The sequence below is a fragment of the Canis lupus genome, chromosome 17 (assembly GCF_003254725.2).
Source record: "Canis lupus dingo isolate Sandy chromosome 17, ASM325472v2, whole genome shotgun sequence".
In the NCBI taxonomy this organism is placed as follows: domain Eukaryota; kingdom Metazoa; phylum Chordata; class Mammalia; order Carnivora; family Canidae; genus Canis; species Canis lupus.
This window is the reverse complement of record NC_064259.1, coordinates 39,504,726-39,528,351: the sequence shown is the minus strand read 5'-3', so window position 1 is coordinate 39,528,351 and position 23,626 is coordinate 39,504,726. Positions and strand designations below refer to the sequence as shown.

Below are 23,626 nucleotides of genomic sequence, written 5' to 3'. Positions count from 1 at the left end.
TCGAGTCCCACGTTGGGCTCCCTGCATGGAGCCTGCTTCTCCCTCTGCCTATGTCTCTGCCTCTCTCCCTCTCTTGCTGAATAAATAAATAAATATTAAAAAAAAAAAAGAAGATGAGGGCATCGTCTTGTTCCAGAATCCTGAAATTCTGCACTGTGATTCTCCTGTTGGTTCTTGCCAGAGGTTCCATGCAGTGTTCCTATTTGCTAAGGACACTTCAAAATCTTGGCCATCCTGGATCATCAGGTGCAAGTGGAAGAGTAATCTATTCTGCTGCTTAAACATCTGTGGAAACTTCTTGTCCTTGCCTCCCTTTGAAAGTAGTAGCTCTATAGCTGTTGCTAGTTGGGTTGAAGCAGCACACTCAAATGTGGTATATGTTGTCTCCAAAGCCAAAAAAGCCTATTGTATGTTGTGCCTTTTTTCTTTGGACCTGCCCAAGCAGGTGGGGCAGATGGTAGGGTGGTGGTGGTGGTGGTGGTGGTGGTGGGGTGGTAGGTAATATGAGGTACAGCAGCTTGTTTTTTCACAGATATCTTGACATAACTGTAGACTACACTGTAGACCCCCAGAAACTTCTAAGGTGGCAGGCTCCTGAATTGTTTTAGGGTTAAATTCTACCCTCTTGTTTGTCTTACTAAGACATCTAAAGTACTTGTGACAGAGTGCCTGGGTGGCTCAGTCGGTTGACTATCTGACCTTTGGGCTTGGGTTGTGATCTTGGGGACCTGGGGTAGAACCCCACATCAGGCTCCATGGTCTTCAGGGAGTCTGCTTGTTCCTGTCCTTCCTCCTGCTCCTCTCTTTGCTCACACACTCTCTCCTCTCTCTCAAATAAATAACATCTTAAAAAAAAAAGTACTTGTCACTTCCTGCTCATTGGATAGTATCATAATGTCATCAGTGTAGAGGACTAGTGTGATGTTTAATGGAATGTCAAGATGATCAAGATGTGTGAACAGTATTATGGCAGAGGAGAGTTGATGTCATCGTGAGGCAACAGTGTGACAGTGTGCTGTTGGCCCTGCCAGATAAAAGCAAACTATTTCTGGTGATTTGTATCAATTGGTTTGGAGAAAAAGAAGCTAAAGCTGCATGCCAAGGACCAGGGCCTTGCTGTTATTATCAGTAAAGACATTACATCTGGGACAACAGCTTCAGTTGGAGTCACCATCTGATTGAGTTTATGATAGTCTGAAGTTCTCCAGAATCCATGTGATTTCTGCACAGACCCTCTGCCACTGTCATTCTAGTCTAAGCTGTTGCTGATTTCTGTTTAGTGGCCCTGCCAGATAAAGTTTAGTGGTCTGTTTAGTGGTCTCCTGACAGGTCTCCTCTCCCTGTCCCTTGACTCTTTCCTCCAATCCATTAAAATACACACCTAACCAAGTTATTTCTCCCTCACACCCCAGTCTCCCACTAAAGACACTTTCTTGGCTCTTATTTTTTTTTTTTTAAATTTATTTATGATAGTTACAGAGAGAGAGAGAGAGAGAGAGGGAGAGACAGAGGCAGAGACATAGGCAGAGGGAGAAGCAGGCTCCATGCACCGGGAGCCCGACGTGGGATTCGATCCCGGGTCTCCAGGATTGCGCCCTGGGCCAAAGGCAGGCGCCAAACCGCTGTGCCACCCAGGGATCCCCTCTTTCTTGGCTCTTAGATGGAAATCCTTAGCTTCTCAGCCTCACATTCTGGGAAGTTTCTACTGGTCCTCAATCCCAGGCCCACTGTCCTTCGTTCCATTGCTCGAAGATGCAGGCCTTTGTGCCATCTGCTTCCTCTGCTAGGGATGCTCTCTCCCCTTTAACTTGCTCTTCTTTCACCCCTCTGACCTCTCATACCTCAGTACCATGTGTGTCTCTGAGTGATAGCATGTACCACACCTGAGGTATTCTTTTTTTCCCCCCTGTGATTCTATGATTAATGCTTGTCTTCCCAACTATAAGTTTCAAAAGGGCAGATAGAAACTGTTTGTTTTGGTCCTAACCTTAGGGAAATGCTTGGCACTTAAGAGTCAGTTGCTAATGCTCATTGAGCAAATGATATAGTGCTAACTCTGTGTTCTCTGTGTCCTTTTGCACACATGATTTTTGTCTGCCCTTTTTTTTTTTTAAGATTTTATTTATTTGAGAGAGAGAACATGAGCAAGGGCAGGGGAGAAGCAGAGGGAGTGGGAGAAGCAGGGGAGCCCGACATGGGGCTCCATCCCAGGACCCTTAGTTCATGACCTGAGCTGAAGACAGATGTTTAACTGACTGAGCCACCAAGGCATCCCAATTTTGTCTCTTTATACATGCTCAAGATGTTGACAATAGACACTATTGCCTGAACGGTTGGGTACATTGCTCAGAGCTGCCTGTCATGTGTGCAGAAGCTTCAGGAACTTTGTGGGTGACATGTGGCTTGCTTCCACCACTGCTGTCTGAACTGGGGTCATGTGTCGGTATGGCTATGATCTCAGCATATGCTTCTGCTTTTGGAGCGCTCGGCTTTGACTGATCTGACCCACACATGAAAAAGAAGTGAAATTAATGTTTTTTTTTAGCCAGAAATCACAAAGGAAAAGACAGATACATGGAAAGCACAACCTAAAGGTAAAAGACATATGACGGTGAATTTTGCAATATACAGGACAGTAAAGAAATGAATATAACTAATGTATTTTTACTGGTAAGAAAAATAATACCTCTCAGGATGCCAGGGTGGCTCAGTTGGTTAAGCATCTGCCTTCAGCAAGCAGGACAAGCAGGGTGAGGGGCAGAGGGAGAGGGAAAGAAGAAATCCGAAGCAGACTCCCTGAGTGCAGAGAGATGGGGCTTGATCCCAGAACCCATGAGATCACCACCTGAGTTGAAATCAATAGCCCGCCACTCAGCTGAGCCACCCAGGCACCCTTGGGAAGATTATTTCTAAATGAACAAAGCAGTTGTTCAATTTACAAAGCAGCATGTATAGGATGTTTCCATTTTTATAAATCTGTTACATCTAAGGGCGCCTGGGTGATTCAATCAAGCATCTGCCTTCAGCTCAGGTCATGATTCCAGGGTCGTGGATTGAGCACCCCCATCAGGCTCCCTGCTCAGAGGGGAGCCTGCTCTCTCCCTTAGCCCCTCTCTCTTTTGAATAGATAAATAGAATGTAAAGAAAAAACCCCCGTTATATTTATTTTTGTATATGCGCAGAAAAAGTTTAGAATTATCTGTAATAAAATGTTATAAAAGGGCAGCCCCGGTGGCACAGCGGGTTAGCGGTGCCTGCAGCCCAGGGCGTGATCCTGGAGACACCGGATCGAGTCCTGTGTCGGGCTCCCTGCGTGGAGCCCACTTCTCCCTCTGCCTGTGTCTCTGCCTGCCTCTCTCTCTCTCTGAATGAATACATAAATAAATCTTAAAAAAAAAAAGTTATAATGATTGTGTTGTGAATTTTATTTTTTTATTTTTTAAAAGCTTTTATTTATTTATTCATGAAAGACAGAGAGAGAAGCAGATTCTGTGCAGGGAGCCCAATGTGGGACTCGATCCCGGGACTCCAGGATCATGCCCTGGGCCAAAGGCAGGCGCGAAACCGCTGAGCCACCCAGGGATTCCCTGTGTTGTGAATTTTAAATCTCAGTCATTAATCAGGGGGACATGAAAATAGCTATCTCTATTGTCTTATAATTGAACTCATTTTGGCTCTTAAGCCCTCAAATACAGTTCTTCCATTTGAAAGTGAGCCCTTTTTTGTTTATATTTTTAATTTATTTTTCAAAAACATTTTATTTTTATTTTTTAAAAAACATTTTATTTATTTATGAAAGAGAGAGAGAGAGAGAGAGGGGGAGAGAATCCCAGGCAGGCTCCATGCCCAGCACGCAGCCTGACTTGGGGCTTGATCTCAGGACCCTGAGATCATGACCTGAGCTGAAACCAAGAGTTGATCGCTCAACTGACTGAGCCACCCAGGTACCCAGCCCCTTCTTTTCATACTCAGCCCCTCTTGGGTTACTAACAACTGGATCCTACTTCCTTTTTCTCTGGGATTAATTTACAAAGTGCCCCATCATGAGGAGAGGTATTGATGACTATGCTTTCCCTGGTCCTCCAGGTCACCATCTCCTTGTGCTGGGATGGGCTATCATGTCTGACTTCTGCTTCTCTTAAGATCCATGAAATCTGTCAGTGCTTTGTCCCCAGGCATGGGCTTTTACAGGCCCACCGTTTTGTCCAGAGCTGATTCTGATGGCCTCTTGGGCCATGAGGGTGTGGTTGCTCTTCTGCATCATGCAGGGGGCACTCTCTGAGGCTGTCCCCAGGCCTGTCTGCTAAGTCCCTCGTTAAGGCTATTTTTTGCACTCTTTCTGATGTCATGCTGCCATCTCTAAGGGACTTGTATTCTCCTCATGCCCTGAAAAGTGAAGAATAAGTCCTCTCTGCTCTTAGGCCGTCACACCTCCTGGGGCTTTTCCTTTCCACCCTGCTCTGGAGGTGCAGGATGCTGGGCATGTCTCAGGGACCCCCTGAGTGTCAGCCATAGCCACTTCCTGCAGTTCTCTCCTCTCACCAGCTGGTCCCTTCTTGACTCCTGTTGAATGAAAGCTTCTCTTCCATCCTCAGGAACTCATCTCCATGCTTGCCTCACCCCAGGCTCTGTCTCGTCATTTTCCCAGCCAAGTTAAAACAATTTTTTTTTAAAAAGGGTTTTATTTATTTATTCATGAGAAACACAGAGAGAGGCAGAGACATAGGCAGAGGGAGAAGCAGGCTCCCCGTGGGGAGTCCAATGTGGAACCGTGGGATCATGATCTGAGCCAAAGACAGATGCTCAACCACTAAGCCACCAAGGCTCCCCAAGTTTTTAAAAAATTTAAAACACTTTTCTCTCAGGGATTTTGATCTTACAATTGAAATAATGGTTTCCAAGACAAGAGTCTGCTATCGATTTACAAAAATCCACTTAAATGTTCAAATGCAGAGTCTAAGGATTTGTGTACAACATCCTTTCTGCAAGAGCACGTTGTATAGAAAGTTTCCCCCTGGAGCTTGAATGGTGGAGATGTGGGGGAAATGGATTGGAAATATCTGTAGCTCAATGCCAAAGTGTGCTCTAGTCCTCTCCTGAGATTGGTAGGATTGTGGGTGATTTCCTCTTCTTTTTGATCTGCAGTTTGAATTTTCTATAATAAACACGTATTTCTTTCATAATAAGACATATAATAAAAAAAAAGTTCTTTTGTAAGTAAAGGGACATTTCCAGGCACTGCAGTCTTTAAAGTTAAAGGTTTATTTAATTTTGTTGTTGTTTTTGTTGTATATTTTGATTTTTTTGGTACCCTAACTACCTCATCTCATCACAGTGAATGGGCTCTTTGGGAGAGGGGAGGGTGAGAGGCAGGGGCTGTGCCAGAAGCAGTTATCAGAGGGAGAGGCAATGGGGGTGCCTACTTTTCTCCTAAGGAGGAGAGTGATGTTGCTGCCTGGTCCAGCCATGCGTTCAGGGACATTTTAAATGACTGTCTTTTTTCCTTTTATTATGAAGCAATAGGTTTTATTAGTATTGTTACAGGCATTGGATTACACAGGAACTAATTTTTAGTGTGTGCCCCAACTGAATTTTGAAGAGATAAGCTATAGCAGAAATGGAATCACATGGAATTTCGACCAAAACTTGGAAGCTCGCCTTCTAAAAAGATAAAAAGAAAACCCTTTTTTACATCTTAAAGTGATAGCTTATACGCAGCAGAACATTTCAGATATGAAAGTTTGTCCAGTCATCTCCTAACCCTGCTTGAGCCCTGCTGTGTCTGTTCTTCACACGTCAGGCATGTCCTGATTTTTTTAAAGAAAAGTTTGCTCTCGTATATCTATCTTCTACGGTACTTCATGGTCACATTTTTTATTCTCCTGAATTTAAGTTTTATGAAAGTATTAGCAAAATAACTGTAAAAGCTAGTGTCTTATGCACATGGAGATGAAAGGGAATCAAGCCAGGGAAGGGCCATGTGGCTGATGTGTTCCCTGGACCCAGCGCTGGGGGGTTACGGGAGCTGGCCTGGCTCCAGTTGGGTGTGAGTTCTGGCCGGAAGTTATCAGGCCGGAAGTCCCCTCTTGCGGATCTCCTCCAGAGGGTGCTGCCTTGGCTGCACCTCACAAGGAAGTGGCTCTGGTTTGGGCTGTGGTTAGAGATAGGAGGGGTGAGAATAATAACAGGAATGAGGTTACAACCTCTGGGCTTGTGGCCCATCAGCTTGAAGGAGGTGGGAAAGGTGACCGTGGGAGTGAAGGCTTCTTCCCAGTGTGGGCAGAGGGCAAGGGAGCTTGAGGAGGAGACTTGTCATGTGAAAGAGCCCAAGAATCCCAGAAACCACCGTATTTGATCCCCACTTTGCTGCTGAGGAGAATGAAAGCCAGAGAGGGGGCAACATTATCTTGGCTGGGGACCCATGGTCAGTTGATGGCAGAGTTGGAACCAGAGCCCGGGCCTTCTGGGCCAATCCATTGCTTTTCCTGTTTCAACAGGGATGGAAGGCCCAGATCTTCTGGTGCTGGAAGCCCTAGGAGCTGGAGAAAGGAGACTGCCTTGATCTCCTGGGCAGCTCCCCAGCCCCTGGGTTCCCGTAGCCGTCATCAGGGTAGAGGGAAAGCGTTAATTTGGTCCCTGTGGGATAGGTCTGAGGGCGGACACTTTCCCCCCCGACTGCCTCCCACAGGGGCTTGCAATTCTAGGGAGATTCAGGAGCAAGCCTGGGCTTCCCCACTCAGGTAGAAGAGTTGGACCTGGGCCCGAGCTCCAGGGGGGCACGGGGTTCATTGTTTTATTCACAGCTGTTAATAGACCTTGCCCCTAAAACGTGGCCATTCCATAGGTACCCATTACATTTTAAAAAAATGAGTGAACAGGATGAATGTGACCACCATGTTAGGAGATGGCTCTGAGCAAATGGTGAAGTGGGCCAAGTTTGCTTTCAGGGATTCTTCTGGCCCACAATTGCTATGTCTGTTCCTCTCAGGGTTGTTTCCCTGCCCCGAGGCCCCTGGTCACAGAGGCTGCATCTGACTACTGCTCCATCCTAAGGTACTATTTCTGACTTAGACAATGACAGCCAGGAAGAGAGAAATGTGTCTCAGGAAGAAGGAGTCATGATGTTGGGGTTCCTGGCTTCCAAGGGGACAGCATCATTGTGCAGCAAAGTCTGGTCTCCCCTGCACTTCAGGACAGGTTGGCCTGGGTATATCAAATCCTGAAGATCAGCTGCAGATCCCCCTGAGGCTGGGGGCAGGGCTAGGGAGGTGGGAGCTGGGCCTAGCACAGGGGTGGGGGTGGGATGGGGGGGTGGGATTCTGAGGAGAGGGAGTGAGAGAGGCCATTCTTGAGATGGTGCTGCCAGGATCCCTCAGGAGCTTTGAGTTGTGGCCTACGGGAGAAGATGGGATAGCTAGCAGCAGTGATGACCTCTTCTTGTTTGGGGAACACAGGGACCCCTGTCCTGATTGGTGCAGGACCCATCCACCTCTTATTCCCCTCAACTGGGAGCCTAGACTCACCTGGCATGGCTTTGAGTCCTTGTCAGAAGTGAGGAATGTGGATACACTGGAGAGGACTGAACGTGGTCCTACACGCCCCCAGGGCCTGCCATAAGGACAGCATTAGGGCCTGAGGCCTCGCACCCTGTTCCCCATTCCCAGCTCAGAGGCCGGACGGGAAGCTCCTGCTGGAAGGGGCCGCTTTCACCTCGCCTGCCACCTGATGGGTACTCTTGGTGTGACCTTGTAGACCTCTTGAGGCACTCCTGAGCCATGGGCCTTCTAGGTTCAGAGCCCAAGGAGGTAGGAGGCTCACTCCAGAACACCCACTTTGCAGCACACGCTGCTCAACGAACAAGCCCCATTCCATAATGAGTATCAAACCACACTCCTTAAAACTGCCCCCTCCTTTCCTTTATGTCTCCTTGATCATTCTTTTGTGGCTTTTCCCTGACCCACGTTAAATAGAATCGGAGGACTCTTGCCATCCTGGGCCTGCACCCCTGGGGTTGCCCTGGACCAGAGGAGCAGGGCCTCTGATGATCATGCACCAGAGAGGGTGGGAGCTTGGGGAGCTGAGGAAAGTCCTAGCACTGCTATGGGGGCGAGAGTACCTGGCAGGTGGTGTGGGCATCCCTGCCCCCGGATGCTAGGGTCTGCAGCCGAGGCATGTGCTGCTCCACAAACTGCTCGCACTGAGGAAGGAGAAAGACCACGTGAGGTGGCACCGGCCGCTGCAGGACTCTGCCACCTACCCACCCTGGCCCCTCCCCAGTGCCCCCTCCTGACCCGGGGGAGGTCCAGCCCTCGCCCCCACGGAGCAGCTCTGGCTGTGAATCAGCTGGCAGAGGCTGAAGTGGAGGGTTTCTGTTGGGAAAGCCAGAGACAACAGAGATGGAGGGTATTGGAACTCAGGTGCACGGGCCAAATCTTAGCCTCCACCTTCTCATTCCCCTCAAATTTCAGTTCTAGAAATCTTAAAGCTCATCTGGCCTTGGTAACCTGATGTGGCAGTCACTGGGGAGCCCTAAACGTCATTGAGCTGGGGAGTACTATGCAGAAAGCTGCCTCCTGGGCAGGGCATCAGTGGCTTGCCTCAGGACTTTGTGGAGGGAATTCACTGTAGGGCCCCTGAGTCCTGGGACCCTAGGACCTTCAAGCCTAGCCCTGTCCATGGGTGGATTTGTCCCCAGGAGTGACACTGAGAGGAGGGATGGGGCGAAGACAGGATGGAGACCCTGGAGAGAAGGCCAGGCGCTCCCTAGTTCCAGTGGGCCTGGTGTTATTCGTGTCCTCATAGATAACTGGACTTTATTTTTTGGTTGCGAGGGAGGCCTGAAGGTCCTCTGGAGCCCATGCTCTTGTCCAAAGGTGACCCCTGACCTTAGCAGGTTTCACCCTGTGTTATTGTTCCGTGTTTTTTGGTTCGTGTCCTGTCTGTTTGAGTTCCCCATGGGCAGGGGTCAGACCACTCTGTGTGTCTCTGACCTGGAAGACTTTCCTGGGCTCCGCCCTCCACTGTGGGCAGGCCCAGTGTCCCAGGTTCCCCATGTGCCTGCCCAGGTTCACCTTCTGTCTGTCCAGCCAGGAGCTGAGGCAGGCCTGGCGTATTGCCTGTGGTGTGGCCTGCTCACTGTGGTTCCCTGCCTGGGTGGTTACAAACATGCAGAGCTGGCACTTGGACTCTTGGGGTGACCATTCACTGGGCAGAGACGCCAGAGCTGTGAGGAATAGAGAGAAAACTGTCAAGACTTCCCCCGCAGAGGTATCCAGTTCTTGTCTGTCCAAATTGGTGCAGTGCAGGGGGACAGGAGAGGGAGAGGGCAGTGCAAGGCCAGGGGGAGGGGCAGATGAGAGTGGGTAGTGGAGGGGGGGTGGTGCGGGAGGCTCACCTGGCCCAGCGCTGTCCTCGTGGGAGCACCGGAGGACGAGGCCGCAGACCAGCTGGGGCAGCATGCGGCCCAGCAGCGCATCCAGGAGCAGGACAGTGTAGCGCTCGGCCAGACACTGGCAGATGCCGCCCACCACCAGGGGTACGACGTGGCACACCTGGCCCACAGTCACAGCCAGCACACCCTGGGGACGGGGGCATGGAGAGAGGGCAGAGTGGGACCTTCCCTGGCAAGATCTACTGTGTGCCTGGCACCGGCAGGCGTTTGTAGTTTTGCCCTGTTCCCTTCTGGGAGGGAGAATGATTATGCTGGTTAGAGATGAGGACATTGGGCATCAGAGAGTCCGAGGGGCCTGGCCAGTCACTAGGTGAGTGCAGGAGCCAGGCTGCCATCCCAACTCTAAGTCCGAAGGCTCTGGAATTGCCAAAAGGAGCATAGCCAGACCACAAAGGTGAGCATCACCGAGGCCACATAGTGGCCTGGGGCAGAGGTGGAACCGGACCTGCGTCTTCTCCCTGCAGACCTAGGGCTTGCCACATTTCCCTGCAGGTGGGTTGGCTTTCATCTGTGGCTCCTGGAGCCAACATGTCCCTGGTTTCAGGAGCCTTTGAGGGAAGTGAGAAGTTTCCCCAGGCTACCCTGATTCCACACTCAACCTCCGAGCTGAAGGACAAGGACAGAGGCAGAGGTGGCAAGCACTCTTGCTCACTCCCTCACTCATCCAACCCACACGTGTAAAGCACCTGCATGCCATAGGCTGGCCTTGGCTCCAGCCCTGCTTGTGGCCCCGTTGACCCCAGTGCTGGGAAGGTGCCGGTGGGAGTAGGACATGGTGAACCGTCTGTCTCTGGGGCACATTACCTTCCAAATGGGTACATCTCCCAAATGCTTGCACCTGCTTGTGTCAGAACCCACACTCAGCGTCACCTGCCCACTTCAATGACAGAGGAGTGGTCCCTGCTCTGTCCAAGGCCTGCCTGCCTACTCGTGCACTGGAACCCTGCCGCCACCCTCTCAAGTACTCTTCCCTGCATTATCCTCTCTCCCCACCTCACTGCTTCTCCCATCTGCTGGCCAGTCTCATCGGCACACAAACATGCTAAGATGGCTTCTGTCATTAAAAGCCTCCCTTGTTGGGGTGCCCGGTGGCTCAGTTGGTTGAGTGTCCAACTCTTGATTTTGGCTCAGGTCATGACCTCAGGGTCCTGGGATCGAGCCCCTGCATCAGGCTCCCTGCTCAGCGGGGAGTCTGCTTCTCCCTCTGTCACTCCTGCTCATGCTCTCTCTCGCTCTGCTCTCTCTCAAATAAATAAATAAATAAATAAATAAATAAATAAATAAATAAACAAACAAACAAAATCTTAAATGAATAGAAGCCAGTGTTTCCTAACTTGGCTTAGACATTTCTGCATGGCCAGGCAGTGTCTGCCCCTCAGTCCCCTGCTCTGACCGCTCTGCCCTGGCCAGCCTGCCGCGGCCACTTTGGCTCTCTGTTCCTTAGGCTTGCCATGCCCCATCTTGATCACGGTCCTTTGTCCACCAGAGCATCATCCTCTGAATCCCCACTCCCCAGAGACTCTCCTTGACCAACCAGCTCAACCCTCTTACTGGCTGTTTTAATTCTCTGCTCTGAACTTATCAGTGAAAAAACCCTCTCCCCCCACAATACCAACTCCAGAAAGAGAGGACATTGTCTGCTGCTGTGAGCTCTCAGTGCTGGGTGGCCTACAAGGGGCTGGGTGGCATCTGAGAGGCTGGGTGGCCTCCCCAGATGGAAGGGCTGATGGGGCAGGGCCTCCCCACGTTGTATCCCATGTCAAGGCAGGGCAGCCTTGGGCTCAGGGGAGTCTGGGGCAATGGTCACTACAGGTCTGAAAGACTCCCAAGTTTGGTGCAGGCAGGGGTGGAGAATCCATCTGCAGAAATTCTCCTTTTGACAAACTAAAGCACCTTTTCTAAAGAGACAACTGGGATTCTGTGCCATCCGATGAGGAGCTGCTGGTGGACAAGACCCAAGTCTTGTTCATTTTTGTTCTTTGAGCCTGGCATGATGCCTGGCATTTAATAGTGAGGGCTTTATGATGGTTGAATAAACTCTAGGCCTGGCACCCATGGGGCCTGAGCCTGAACTCCAGGGTCCCTTGTGTGGGGGCAATGCACAGATGGCTTCCTTCCTATTTTGGGCAGCCAGTTGGCCCCTGACAGAGATTTGAGGGAAGGGGAGGGGAGGGTGGAACTGTGGAAGTCCCTGCTGAGCTCCATTATTCCTGGATGTCTCACCTTGGGAATCATAGCTTGGATCCGCTTGATCAGAGTCCTGCAGAGCCAGCAGTATGGGAGGGGGATGGGCAACTGCTGCTCAGAGAGATCCTGGGGGAGAGAATCACCCCTTAGGTGAGGCCAGGCTGAGCACTGGGAGAAGGCATCCTCCAGGCTCTGCCTCCCCTGCCTCCTCTTCCCCTTTACCCCTCCTGCCTTAGGCCCTGCTTAGAGCTTCTTATCCCCTTTCTGGGTCTGCCCTTTCTGGGGTAGGTGCCTATGGGTCTTGGCAGTGGCCTGAGCTGTCTTGGAGTCCCACCTCTCTTGGGTATGAGGGGCTAGTGGGGCAGGGGACCTCTGTCACCTGTGTATGAGGTCCAGTCACCTGGAGGGCTCCAGGCAGCTCAGGGAGGATCAGCTTGTCCAGCAGCGGATCTGACAGCTCTGACTCTTGCTCTGGCTCTGGAAGCCCAGGCTTGCACAGGCCCAGGTGCTTACAGATGATCTTTGGGTTCTAGGGCACAATGCAGGGTGAGGGGGTGGTCAGGATGTGGGAGGGAACCCATTCCTGCCTAGCCTGGCTCAAAGGCTTGCCCTAAAGCCACCGGCTCTGGGCCTGGAATGGGGGGCAACAGGCTAGATGGGGGCTATGAATTGGGGTTCTGTGGTGAGGGTGGGGGCAGCCAAAAGGCAGAGGTGGGGCCCCGTAGGGTCTATTGGGCAGGTGTCTGGGAATGTGTGAATGAGCACAGGCATGTTATGTCTGTGAGAATGGATGAGAGCAAGCATGGGTATGAGAGTGTGCTTGTATGTGAGTGTGGGATGGTGTAAGTTCTTCATGAGACTGAGTGTGTGGTATGAGTATGTGAATGAGTGTATGCGATGTGAAGGGTGTGGGGGTGTGTGGCGGGTGTTTTGTAAGCCCATGTGTGGGCCGTCTCTGTACAGCTGAGCAGGTAGGGCTGCGGGGCACTTGGCTGTGGGCCACTGTGTTTTCTGGACTGGTCACGGGTAGGGGTGCGTGTGTGTGTGTGTGTGTGTGTGTGTGTGTGTGTCGGGCTGTGTGTGGGGGTAACTCTGGTGTGGGTGGACATGGGGACTGTGCAGGGAGGCAGCTTGGAGGCGAGGTTGCTGGGCCCTCACAATCTGGCTTTGGAAGTAGTCAACCACCACTGGGAAGTAGGTGCCAAGCATGTGATGGCACTGGGGTGTGAGCAGCTTCAAGGGGAGAACGTCACACTCATGCTCCAGGAACTTCCGCACCATGTCCTAGGAGACAGTGAGGAGACAATGAGGTTGTAGAAGGGACAGTCAGGCTGGCCTCTCTGAGGTCTATCCCGCCTGAGTCCCTGGATGCATGGCTACCACCAGACAGACTGGCCACCCTCTCCCAGGGCACCAGAGTTCAGAGAACGCCAAGGAGTGAAGTAGTAGGCTATAGGGAGGATCCTCCCCGTTGGGAGAGACCATCTCTGGCTGTGTTGCTGAGCTCATTCCCAGGATCCTCTTCTAGCTGGGAGGTTCCTGGAATCTCCAGGCAAATCCAGGCCTCACTCTTGGTCTGGAGATGGTCTCTTTATGGGGCTAACCTCTGTGCCCTGTTCTGTCCCCCACCTCCTGGCCCCCAAACTTCATCCATTATCTGGGCATTACCTGGAAGATGGCCTCCTTGGTCATCTTGGTGAGGATGCGGACGATGTCCTGACATTCCTGGCAGAGGTCATCCTGGGGAGGGGGCCCCAAGGTGGGGCACTTGAGTGGGATGGGGGGTGGGCTCCCAGCTCTAGTGCGTGAGGCTGATAGAGTGCTCCAAGGCACAGGCAACTGCCTCCATCCCACCCCATCCCATCCATGTCATCTTATCCTAGCCCATCCCATCCCATCCCAACCCATCCAACCCATCCAACCCATCCAACCCATCCCAACCCATCCCATCCCATCCCATCCCATCCCATCCCATCCCATCCCATCCCATCCCATCCTCTCTTATCATTCATCACATCCCATTCCCTAAAGGGGGCTTATTCCGTCAGGATTGCCCAACACCCTCTATCCCAGACCTTCAGTCCCAGTGCATCCACGGGTGGTACTCACAGCTCTTGCATTGCCCCAGACTTCCTGTAGACAGTGACCCAGGGCTCTGCACTGCAGTGCTTGCTCCAGGCTTTGGCACCAGAATGCGGGGCCCCGGGCACAAGCCAAGGATGGGGCACTCCAGTCAGCTGTAGTTTGGGGCAGAGCATCCCTGGAACTTTAGCCACTCCTGGCACTCTGACTTCACCCAAACCCCAACTCTAATTTTACGAGGAGCACCTGCCCTTAAACGTGCGGGAGTCAGAGGCAGCAGGGTTCCACATGCACCAGTGCCTGGGAGCTGTGTGGCCTTAGACAAGCCCAGTAGCCTCTCTGAACCTCAGCTTCCTCATCTTGAAATGAGGATATTGTACAAAGTAGGGATAATGGTTGGCTCAGAGCCAGAGCCCAGGAAACCTGGAGATGGACGGGAAGTCTCCTCCACACCTGGACCCAGGTGAGAGGGAGGTGAGGAGAGGCTGGGGAGACTCACCAGCACCCAGGCCACACAGTGTGGGGAGCAGCAGCAGCCACAGCAGCAGGTGTGACTTGGCCATGTCACCTCCACAGCCTGGATACCTTGCTTGGGTGGGGGCCCTTATACCTGACCAGGGATGTGTGGGGGCAGGGTGTATGGGAGGCCCAGGGACCTCAGTGTTTGCCTTTGTCCTGGAGAGCCCTCCAGGCACTTTGATCCCTACCTCTTCTGAGCAGTGACGCTCTCCCAGCCCACCCACCATCTCCTGCCTGCTGCCTGGTTCCTGCTGCCTCTCTCTTCCTGCTGTCAGTCTCATGGGCATGGTCTCATGGCGGCCTGTAAGCAGGGGGCTTTGGAGTGTCCACATGTGACCCCATGTCTCTGGGCTGTTGGGGGTGGAAAGAGAGGCAGCTCAGGGTAGCCAGAATGAGCCCCCTCCCCTGCCTCCCCAGCCCCTAAGCCTCCTCCACTCTTGAGCAATGCACTTAAGAGCTTCCTGCCCTGCTCTTGACCCAGGGCAAGCCCTGGAGGGGCAATCCCGGGATACTCCTGGACCTCCTACCTGCCACCCTCTCCTTCCCCTTTCCCCAGAGAACTCCTCTGATTCTATGGACACGTGATTGTCATTCCTCAGAGGAACCTTTCCATGAAACCAACCAACCCCACAAGTGCCCAAGAGTCTGGGACAAGAATGTGGGGACACGATTTCCAGAGTGGCTCCTGAGCAGCCCAGACCAGCCATGCTGCTTGTGGCACCTCAGCACCCCATCCAGGGTAGGGGTGGGGCACAGCTGGAGGTTTAGGAGAAAGAATGTGTCCTTGGCAGGGGTAGAGGCTGCAGGGTGGGGTCCCACTGGCAGAGCACACCTGGGGACAAGCTCAGACTCACCAAGGGGCAGACGCTTCTCTACTGTGCAAGGAGTAGAGCCTTAGCTCCTTGTCACCACCTGGAGATCAGTGTATCTGCTGACTGAGTGGAGGCTGCCAGCATCCGTGCTCCAGGAAGCTCCCCTGATACTCATGGGGATGGCAGGGCGGGGGTTAGTGCCCCTGCACACAGGCTGGTCTGGTGACACGCTGGAGGGCACCCAGCGATTCGTGTAGTCTGTTGGCTCAAGAGCTTGTCAGTATGAGAAAGTCAGTTGCCATGAGGGGAGCCTGTGTCAATGTGGGAGGAAAGCCTAGGAGCAGGGCGGCTGGGTCCGATCAGGAAGCTGGAACTGGAATGTGCTAAAGGTTTACTAAGTGTGCAACAACTGAGCCGGCTGGATGCCCCTGGTTTGGATACAGACAGCGATGAGGGAGCCGCAGAGCAGGGTCTGTGGACGGCTGGCCCCTGGGTACACTGGTCAAGGTAGCCTCACAGCTGTAACAAAGATCCCTCGAGGCCCGTGGCTTCCCATGAGACATGTCTCACTCCCATCCCAGGGCAGACAGGTTGCCCTGTCCCAGGGCAGACAGACTGGGGTTCATAAGGTCCCTCAGGGGCCTGGGCTCCTCTCTCTGCCTGCCTGCCATCCCCCAGGGCTGGAGCCCTGCCCTGGATCCTCTGTCACTGCCGGCAGCGCACAGAGAGGAAGCCTGGAAGATAGGACGGAGGTTCGAGGGCCATTCCCGGGAGGGGTGTCTTCATCTGTGCCGTCAGCTCACTGTCCAGAACCAGGCCCAGGTTCCTGCTGACCCCCATGGCAGGCTGGCAGATGTAGCGTTCCCGTGTCCCCGGGGGAAGGGGAATGGAGTGGGACACACGGCATGCTCTCCCATCCAGCCCAGCCAACACAGAGCTGTGTGTTTCCTGGGGTTTGCTGTATAGCGGCTCTGTGGCTCCCATCAAATCCTCGAAGAGGGTCGGCTTCTCCCCACTGCTGAGCTGTGTCATCCAAGAGCATAAAATAAAGAAACCCGGAGAGCCAGCCAGCCATTCCAGAGAGCCCTGGCGCTGGAGGCAAAGGAGGAATTCAGCCTCATGGTCCCTGGATGGGTCTCTGGTTCCCATCGCTCCAAACACAACTGTCACCACGAACTCTGAGCAAAGTTGGGCTTTTCAAGGGACACGGACATTGAGACAGCCGGCACAGATCAGTCTCCTGACCTGCTGGCACATCTATTTCTCACTGTAAGTGAAGAAAGAGTTATTCTGGGAAAAACCAACAAACCAACCAACCAACCAACCAACCAACCAACCAACCAACCAACTAACCAACCAACGCAAACACTGTTGGCTTCCCAAGGTCTGGAGCTTCGTGAACTTGAGTTTGTTGATGCGATGGCTCCCCTACGGGTGCGTGGACGGTGGATAGTTCTGCGGGACAGTCTCTCCTGCCCATGCTCTTTCCACTCGTGCTTCCTGCCTAGCAGTGTGTCCGCAGCTGGCCTCGGTCCCCATGGGGCCAGTCTGTTCTTGCCTGCCCGCAGCAGGAAAGTGGCTTCACACATGCCTGAGTGGCTCATTCTGTTAAGCCTCTATGTGAGTTCCACTCAAGTCATGGTCTCTGGGTCCTGGGAAGGTGTCCTGAGTGTCTCTCCACACTCAGCAGGGAATCTGCTTGTTCTTCTCCCTTGCCCCTTCTCCCACTTGTTCTGTCTCTCAAAACACATAAATGAAATAAAAAACAAACAGACCAAGCAACCAGAAGGTTGCCTTGCCACCCTCCTGGCATTAGAAGGCCCCAGGACCCCCTCACTCGACCCCTGGGTCCAGGGTGACATCTACCCCAAAGTGAATCAATCCACAGACCTGGTAGAAACAACTGGAGTTTGAATTGGGAGATCAGAGCTGCATTCCTGGGGCAGCAGAGAAGCAAAGGTGTGAAGAGTGGTCCATTCATGGTGCATGCGACAGGACGCTGGACTCTTGAGCTCAGTGGCCTGGAGCAAAAAAGCCACTCTTCCCAGGCTCAAGGATGGCTTAGGAAAAGCAGGCAGAGCCAAGTGTTGGTGGGGATGTGGAGAACGCCTCCCCCCCCCCCCCCCAGTGCATTACTGGTGGGAAGGGGAGGAGGGACATTGGCTGGAAAAGCAGTATGTGCAAAACAGTTCTTCAGAAAGTCCTCAGTGTACTTCCTGCCACTGAGTGATGTACTTACAAATTGTAAAAATAGTGTTTGTGTATATTTAATTTTGAAGAATGGAGGGCAGGAAGGAGACAGAGAGAGAGAGAGAGAGAGAGAGAGAGAAGGGATAAAGAAGCCAGGTGGGGTGGGGCAAAGTTTGTTTTTCTCCTTTCTTTTATAAATGGATTCATTTCTTACTGCAGTGGAGTTGCCAGACTTGGTTGTCTGTGTGACTGTGGAGAGAGATTGGCAGATTCTGGGTGGAGGGGACTGGGGGGCTGGGACAGGGGTCAGGGGTGTTGTCAGGGGTCAGCGCGGAGATCTCCGGGGTCTCCTTGGAGGGGTGCAGGTGAAGAGCCCTCTTCCTCGTCACTCCTCTGGGTCTGGGCTGTGTCTCTGGACATCCTCCTGGGGCTGCTCCCCAAGGGCCTAAGACTGCCCTCCCTCCCCAGGCCCACGACCAAGCCAATCTCTGCTCTGGACTTGACACTGTCCACTGAAGTGTGGGGCTTGGCGGTAAAACCCAGGGAGTGCCCGGCAAATGGCAGCTTGGGAGGCCTCATGGGAGCCCTTCCAGGCACTGCTCTTTTCCCCTGGGTGGGGGTGGGCGGTGTAGGGGCTTGGAGTTTAGCTCTCACCCATGCACTCATTTGACCCAATACCAGTGAGTAGTCTGGGAGGTGGGAGCACAGGGCTCACTGCCCTGGTGGACTTCATGTGCCTTGGGAGCACAGACCGGTAACCAGAGCGGGGCACTGCCCTGGAAGAGGGGAGATCTGGGGGTTCGGGTGGGAGAGGGGAGATCTGGGGGGCGAGGTGGGCACAGGACAGCTGGGCAGGGATTTCAGGGAGTCTAGCAGTTGGGCAGTTTTTGAAGGCTGAGATTGGGTAAGTGCTGTGGGTGGAGGGAGTGGCTCCTGCAGAGACCCAAGAGGGAGAGCACTGGGGTTATTGGCTCCTGCTTGATGGAGGAGGCACCTGGGGCCCCCTTCCCAGTAGTGACTTCAGGATGGGGGTCCTCAGTGTGGGGTAATGGGTGGCCTCTGAGCCTCCAGCCCGGAGAGGGAATCCATTTCTTTCGTTTTAAGTCCCTCAGTTTGGTAATGCGTAAGGGGCTCTACCAAAGCACTCCAGTTGCCCACCATATACAACGTGTTCCGTTTTTCCGTCCCTACACCAGCAGCCTATGCCCATGTTTTGCAGATCTGAATTAAGAGCTGCCACGTACAAGGAGGCACCGTACTGGTCAATGCTGCCATCAGCGTTGTTGTTTCCGGTGACCAAGGGTCTGATGGCGGAAGAGGCCTTTGAGAAGAGCACAGAGTCTAGGTGTTCGGAGAGCTGAGTCTAGGCGCCAGCTCTGTGGACGCTCCAAGGTTAGGCCACGCCATTGGCCTTTGCCAGTAATTACTTTGGAGTAAGTATGTGTTCAGGTTCTGGTCCAGCAGAAAGAAGCCTGCTTGGGGGCTGCAGGGGTGGGTGTATGTCTCGGCAATGTGTCCTCCTGGTTAAGAGACCGATGGGGACAGATGTCCCTATCTCCTTTTGGACATTCCCATGCAAGGATGTGATGTAGCCATTGTGTCCCAAGAAGGGAGAAACACGAGAAGCCCAGAGAAGCAGTTCAGAAGCCTGAGCTGGCTGAGGTGCCCATTTACACTTCCGGGCTGGCAGTTCTGTAGGTCTCAGGTCTAGGTGGAGTCAACCTGTTCCTCTGCTCAGGGTCTCATAAGACCAAATCAACGTGGTGGCTGCTCACACTCTTTGGGAATAATCTACTTCCAAGGTCACTCAGGTTGTTGGCAGAAATCAGTTTCACGTGCCTGTAGGGCTGAGTTCCCCTAGACTTACTGGCTATCGGCTGAGGGTCATTCTCAGCATCAAGAGGCTACTAACATTCCCCAGCTCATGATCCCTCCAGCCTTAAAGCCAGCAAGAGTGGATCAGTCTCTCCTTGCTTTGCATCCTCTGAAGATGCAAAGCATCTTCTCATCTCCTATGTCCAACTCCACACATGCGGACTCACAAGCACCCACAACCCATCCTTCTGGTTCTTTCTCTGACTCTGCTTGGATTCCCCACTTCATGACCTGTAGCTGGAGAGGCCATTCTCTGCTCTGTCATGAACAAATTGTGATTTAAATTTTTGACCTATATTTATGAATAGCATGAGGAAATTTTTGTTTTACTTGCAAAAAGCACAAGAACACAAATATAACAGCCCCAACCTGCCCGCCTCCCCCCAGTTCTCCACTATTCCATAGTCTCAATCCTCGGGGGAAACTACTGTTAAAATTTGCTTTTTTTATCTTTCCATACAAGCATAGTATATGTGCATTGCTCCACTCTTAGTTACAAAATGTAAAACATATTCAGGGATGTGCACAAAACAAAATGCACAGCTCAGTTGCTGCCTCTGAATGAAGAAACCCAGGCTAAGAACCCTGCCAGCACCCCAGAAGCCCACTTACCTCCCTTCTCCTCCCCGAAGATGACACAAGCCTGGCCTTAATGATACTCACCTCCTTGCTTGTCTCTGTAGAAATCATCTGAGCACATGCTCTTAAACACTGTAGTCCCATTTGCTCTACTCTTGCAATGTAAGTAAATGGAACAAGACATGCTACATTCTCTGTGTCCGGCTGACTGTGATTAGCATTAATGTGTGAGAGATTCATGCGTGTTGTTGGGTGCAGGAGGCACTTGTTCCTTTCGTTTGTGGAGCAACTATGCCATTGTGTTAAGTTTCCTTAATTAATTGATTCTCCTACTGATGGATGTTTTGAGCTGGTATCAGTTTTGACTGTCTGATGCACACTCATTATCTTTCTTTTTTACACCTTTATTAAGATATGGTTAAAGTACACTCACCTGCATGCATTGATAGTGTACAACCTTGACTATCAATGACACTATGGTAGCTATCAAGAAGGTGGACATGTTCATCACTTCCTTGTGTCCTTTTGATAAATGAATCGATACATGGTGGATGGATGGACAGATGATGGATGGATAGATAGATAAAGGGAAGGATTAATAGTGGGTGGATGGATGGATGCAGTTGGTGCAGAATGAAGAAGTGAAGGAAGGAGACCTGAATGATACATGGATTGGTTGGATGCATGGATGGATGGATGACTGGAAAGAGCTCCACATGATATAGCTTCCTCTCACTTTTTGGATGCACCTCCCTGGATACCTTCTAAACTACTTGTTAACAGGTACACTTCCTGCATCAACTGACCCCAGGGGCTCCTTCCAGTGCCAGGATAGCCTGCTGACGCTGGAACCTGACCGGTGGTTGAGAAATGATGGGCATACCTGCTTTGTGTTTTGGATAGAAGCTCCTGAATGCAGCACTCTGGACAACTGAACAGATCAGATGGGGAGAACTGACTCACAAACCTCTCATTGATGTTCCCGATCAAAGCTGAGGTCAGACTCCTGACCACAAGGCTGCCACCACTTGAGTGATACCTCAGATAATGACACAGAGGAGAGATCAGAAGTTTCTCAAAGTCTTAGAAAACATCATCAGAACTACCCAAGACCAGTGTCTCAAGTTCCCAGGCCGCAAGACGGGCCCAGCTTCACCAAGGCTTTTGCTCTCAGATGTTACTGTTTTTATATCACATTCTCTCCCCGTATCTACCTTGTGCTCGATGCTCAGTGAAATAAGCCAAACACAAAACAATTACTATGTGACTCCACTCATAGGAGTCACGGAGGGTAGTCAAATCATAGAGATGGGATGTACAGTGGTAGTTGCCAGGGGCTGGGAGGTTAGGGAGTCATTGGTTTCTTTTTCCCTCTTTTTTTTTTTGATTAGAAGTTTTTATTTAAATTCTACTTAGCTAACATGTATGGGAAAATTGGTTTCAAGGGAGGTATTTGTTTTTGATGAATACAGACTTTATTTTGAAAGACCAATAAATTCTGGAGCTGGATGGTCGTGAGGGTTGCACATAATGTGACTGGACTCGACACCACTGAACTGGACACTTAAGAATGGTTGTGATGGCAAACCTTCTCAGTGCATTTTACAATTCAGAAAGAATGGCTCACAATTCCAGGGAGTTGAAAGACACCCTCTCCTTCATGAGACCAAAGGTCAACAGGACATTTTTGGAGATATTTTAAGTGTAAGTATGCTGGCCTTTCAAAACTGTAAAATATACACAATAGACATCCTTTCAGCCAGTCTTAGACTGAACCTAGCTTAATAAAAGACCCAGCAAGCCCACAAACACACATGTGAAGGGGATTCCTAGTGTAGTTTTAAGTTTTGATCAGTGTTAAGGTTAAAACTAATTTAGCAAATCATTCACAAATTATTATTCATATAGGCTTTTCAATTTGCTCAAGATCATGAACTGTAAGTTGAACAAAGTAGCATTTCCAGGTGACAAATGGAACCATCCTCTGCTTTCTCTGCTGGGTCTTTCTGCTGACTAAACGGGTGTTGTGTTAAGCCTCTCTGTTTATGGTCATTGCTACAGCAGCCAGAGAAAAGCAATAGAGCCATGGGCTGATGTGGGCAACGGAAGTGGTTTATCACCCTACTGCCTAAGGGGTCCTTTTTTTTTTAAATAATAAATTTATTTTTTATTGGTGTTCAATTTGCCAACATACAGAATAACACCCAGTGCTCATCCCATCAAGGGCCCCCCTCAGTGCCTGTCACCCATTCAACCCCACCCCCGGCCCTCCTCCCCTTCCACCACCCCTAGTTCGTTTCCCAGAGTTAGGGGTCTTCATGTCCTGTCTCCCTTTCTGATATTTCCTACCCATTTCTTCTCCCTTCTGTCTAAGGGGTCCTTAGAGGAGAGAACGCTCTATGGTTCAGGGTCTCCTGGGACTAAAATGGAGAGAAATTCTAGAAGGACACTGAGAGGCTGCATTATCGCCCCAACGCCAGCTGGATACAGGGAGTGGTGGGAAAGGCTGACATTTGGCCTCCCAGGACAATCTGAGTCACCTCGAACACTGATCTACTCAGAGATACAGCGACAGCCTGCTGACCACAGCCCTGGCGGTTTTGACCATGGGGTTAACAGCACAAATGTGTGTGTGTCTGCCAGGCTCCAAAGGTACCCCAAAGATACACAGGGCACAGTGCAAGGACAGAGATGCTCATTTTTGGTAGAGTGAATTAGACTCCCTGCCACTTTTACGGGAGGAAGACCAGGACCGTGAAAGCGGTCTCAGTCAGTCAGTGCCAAAAAGCCTGAAGATTTCAAGAGGAAGGGATCTAAAAGAAAGAAGCAAGTCCTGAAAAACTGCAAGTAGGGCAGCTAGAGGAGTTGTACTGCCTGGGCCTCAAGGATAGCCCAGGGCAGTAAGCACTTGCCCACATAGTTGTCTCTTCGGTTGTCCCTGAAGCTCAGAGTTCAAGGACACACAGCCAGAGCTGCCATGAAGGGATTGGAAAGCCCCCTTAGGAAGTCTCTTGGCCCTGGCATGGCTCTTGTTCCCAAACCTCACATTTCCTGGACTTTGCTTACCAGCCGAGAAACAGTAAAAAGGGGACAGACAGGTGGTCCTGGGGCCAGCCTCCCAACCCCCCCTGGGTGCATCTCAGACCCAGGTTGCAATGAATGCTGGGAAGCGTGAGTGCAACTTTTCAAGCTCTTTAGCCAGAGGAGGGAAACATGAAGGGTGAGTGAGTCTAACCACAGTAGCCACCTGTAGGTCTTTGGGTTTTGCTTTTTCTTCTCTCGTTTATATTTTAGATATAAACTATAAACGATAGCTTTTAGATGTAAGCTGCCATGGAAAATTCTTGTGTTTGTTTTTGTTTTCTTGATAAAAATGTTTCTTTAAGTTTACCTCGTAACATTAGCAGTGAATCTCATATTACGTAAAGCTTGGATGGAGTAGTTTTTTGGGTAGCACAAACATCAGTATGGCTAGGTGTTAACTCATTTCCCTGATGTGTTAATTTCAAATTAACAATGGTAATATAGTGTTCCCAGGCAGGTCTTAACACTTTTCCTAGAATTATTTTGTTTGTAAAAGAAAACACAGTTTAATAAAGAGTATTATAGCCCCACAAACACATTTTGAAAAAGTATGAAGTGTAGAGGGTCGGAAACCTTCAGTTGAGTTCATTTTTTGTATGTGTCAAGTCATCATTCTTTCCCAATTTTACAATGGATTCCTAGTGTAGTTTTAAGTTTTGATCAGTGTTAAGGTTAAAACTAATTTATCAAATCATTCACAAATTATTATTCATATAGGCTTTTCAATTTGCTCAAGATCATGAACTGTAAGTGGAACAAAGTAGCATTTCCAGGTGACAAATGGAACCATCCTCTACTTTCTCTGCTGGGTCTTTCTGCTGACGATCTTCCAATTTTATGTCCTTTT

General features: G+C 51.0%; 2 protein-coding genes across 8 annotated transcripts in view; one reads left to right on the top strand and one right to left on the bottom strand.

Annotated features, from left to right (window-relative positions):
• The first annotated feature begins 1,490 nt into the window (after positions 1–1,490).
• The window catches only part of LOC112665067 (antimicrobial peptide NK-lysin-like), a 104,014-nt gene continuing 81,878 nt past the window's right edge, over positions 1,491–23,626 (top strand). Inside the window, exons 1-3 of the transcript XR_007403262.1 lie at positions 1,491–2,594; positions 18,461–18,674; positions 20,479–21,399. The gene's annotated coding sequence lies outside the window, so the exon portion shown is untranslated. The remainder of the gene's footprint in view (positions 2,595–18,460; positions 18,675–20,478; positions 21,400–23,626) is intronic.
• The window catches only part of SFTPB (surfactant protein B), a 41,974-nt gene continuing 23,010 nt past the window's right edge, over positions 4,663–23,626 (bottom strand). Inside the window, exons 1-11 of one of the 7 annotated variants that reach the window (XM_025453810.3) lie at positions 14,220–14,368; positions 13,748–13,875; positions 13,307–13,378; positions 12,797–12,922; positions 12,018–12,167; positions 11,675–11,764; positions 9,395–9,578; positions 9,072–9,223; positions 8,117–8,197; positions 7,524–7,608; positions 4,663–5,139 (exon numbers count right to left, since the gene is read on the bottom strand). In XM_025453810.3, coding sequence (XP_025309595.1) covers positions 7,546–7,608; positions 8,117–8,197; positions 9,072–9,223; positions 9,395–9,578; positions 11,675–11,764; positions 12,018–12,167; positions 12,797–12,922; positions 13,307–13,378; positions 13,748–13,875; positions 14,220–14,283 — 1,110 coding nt within the window. In that variant the 5' untranslated portion in view covers positions 14,284–14,368 and the 3' untranslated portion in view covers positions 4,663–5,139; positions 7,524–7,545. Of the gene's footprint in view, positions 5,140–5,239; positions 7,204–7,523; positions 7,609–8,116; positions 8,198–9,071; positions 9,224–9,394; positions 9,579–11,674; positions 11,765–12,017; positions 12,168–12,796; positions 12,923–13,306; positions 13,379–13,747; positions 13,876–14,219; positions 14,369–23,626 lie in introns of those variants that run through there. The other 6 variants (XM_025453804.3, XM_025453805.2, XM_025453808.2 and 3 more) reach the window with 6 other exon arrangements.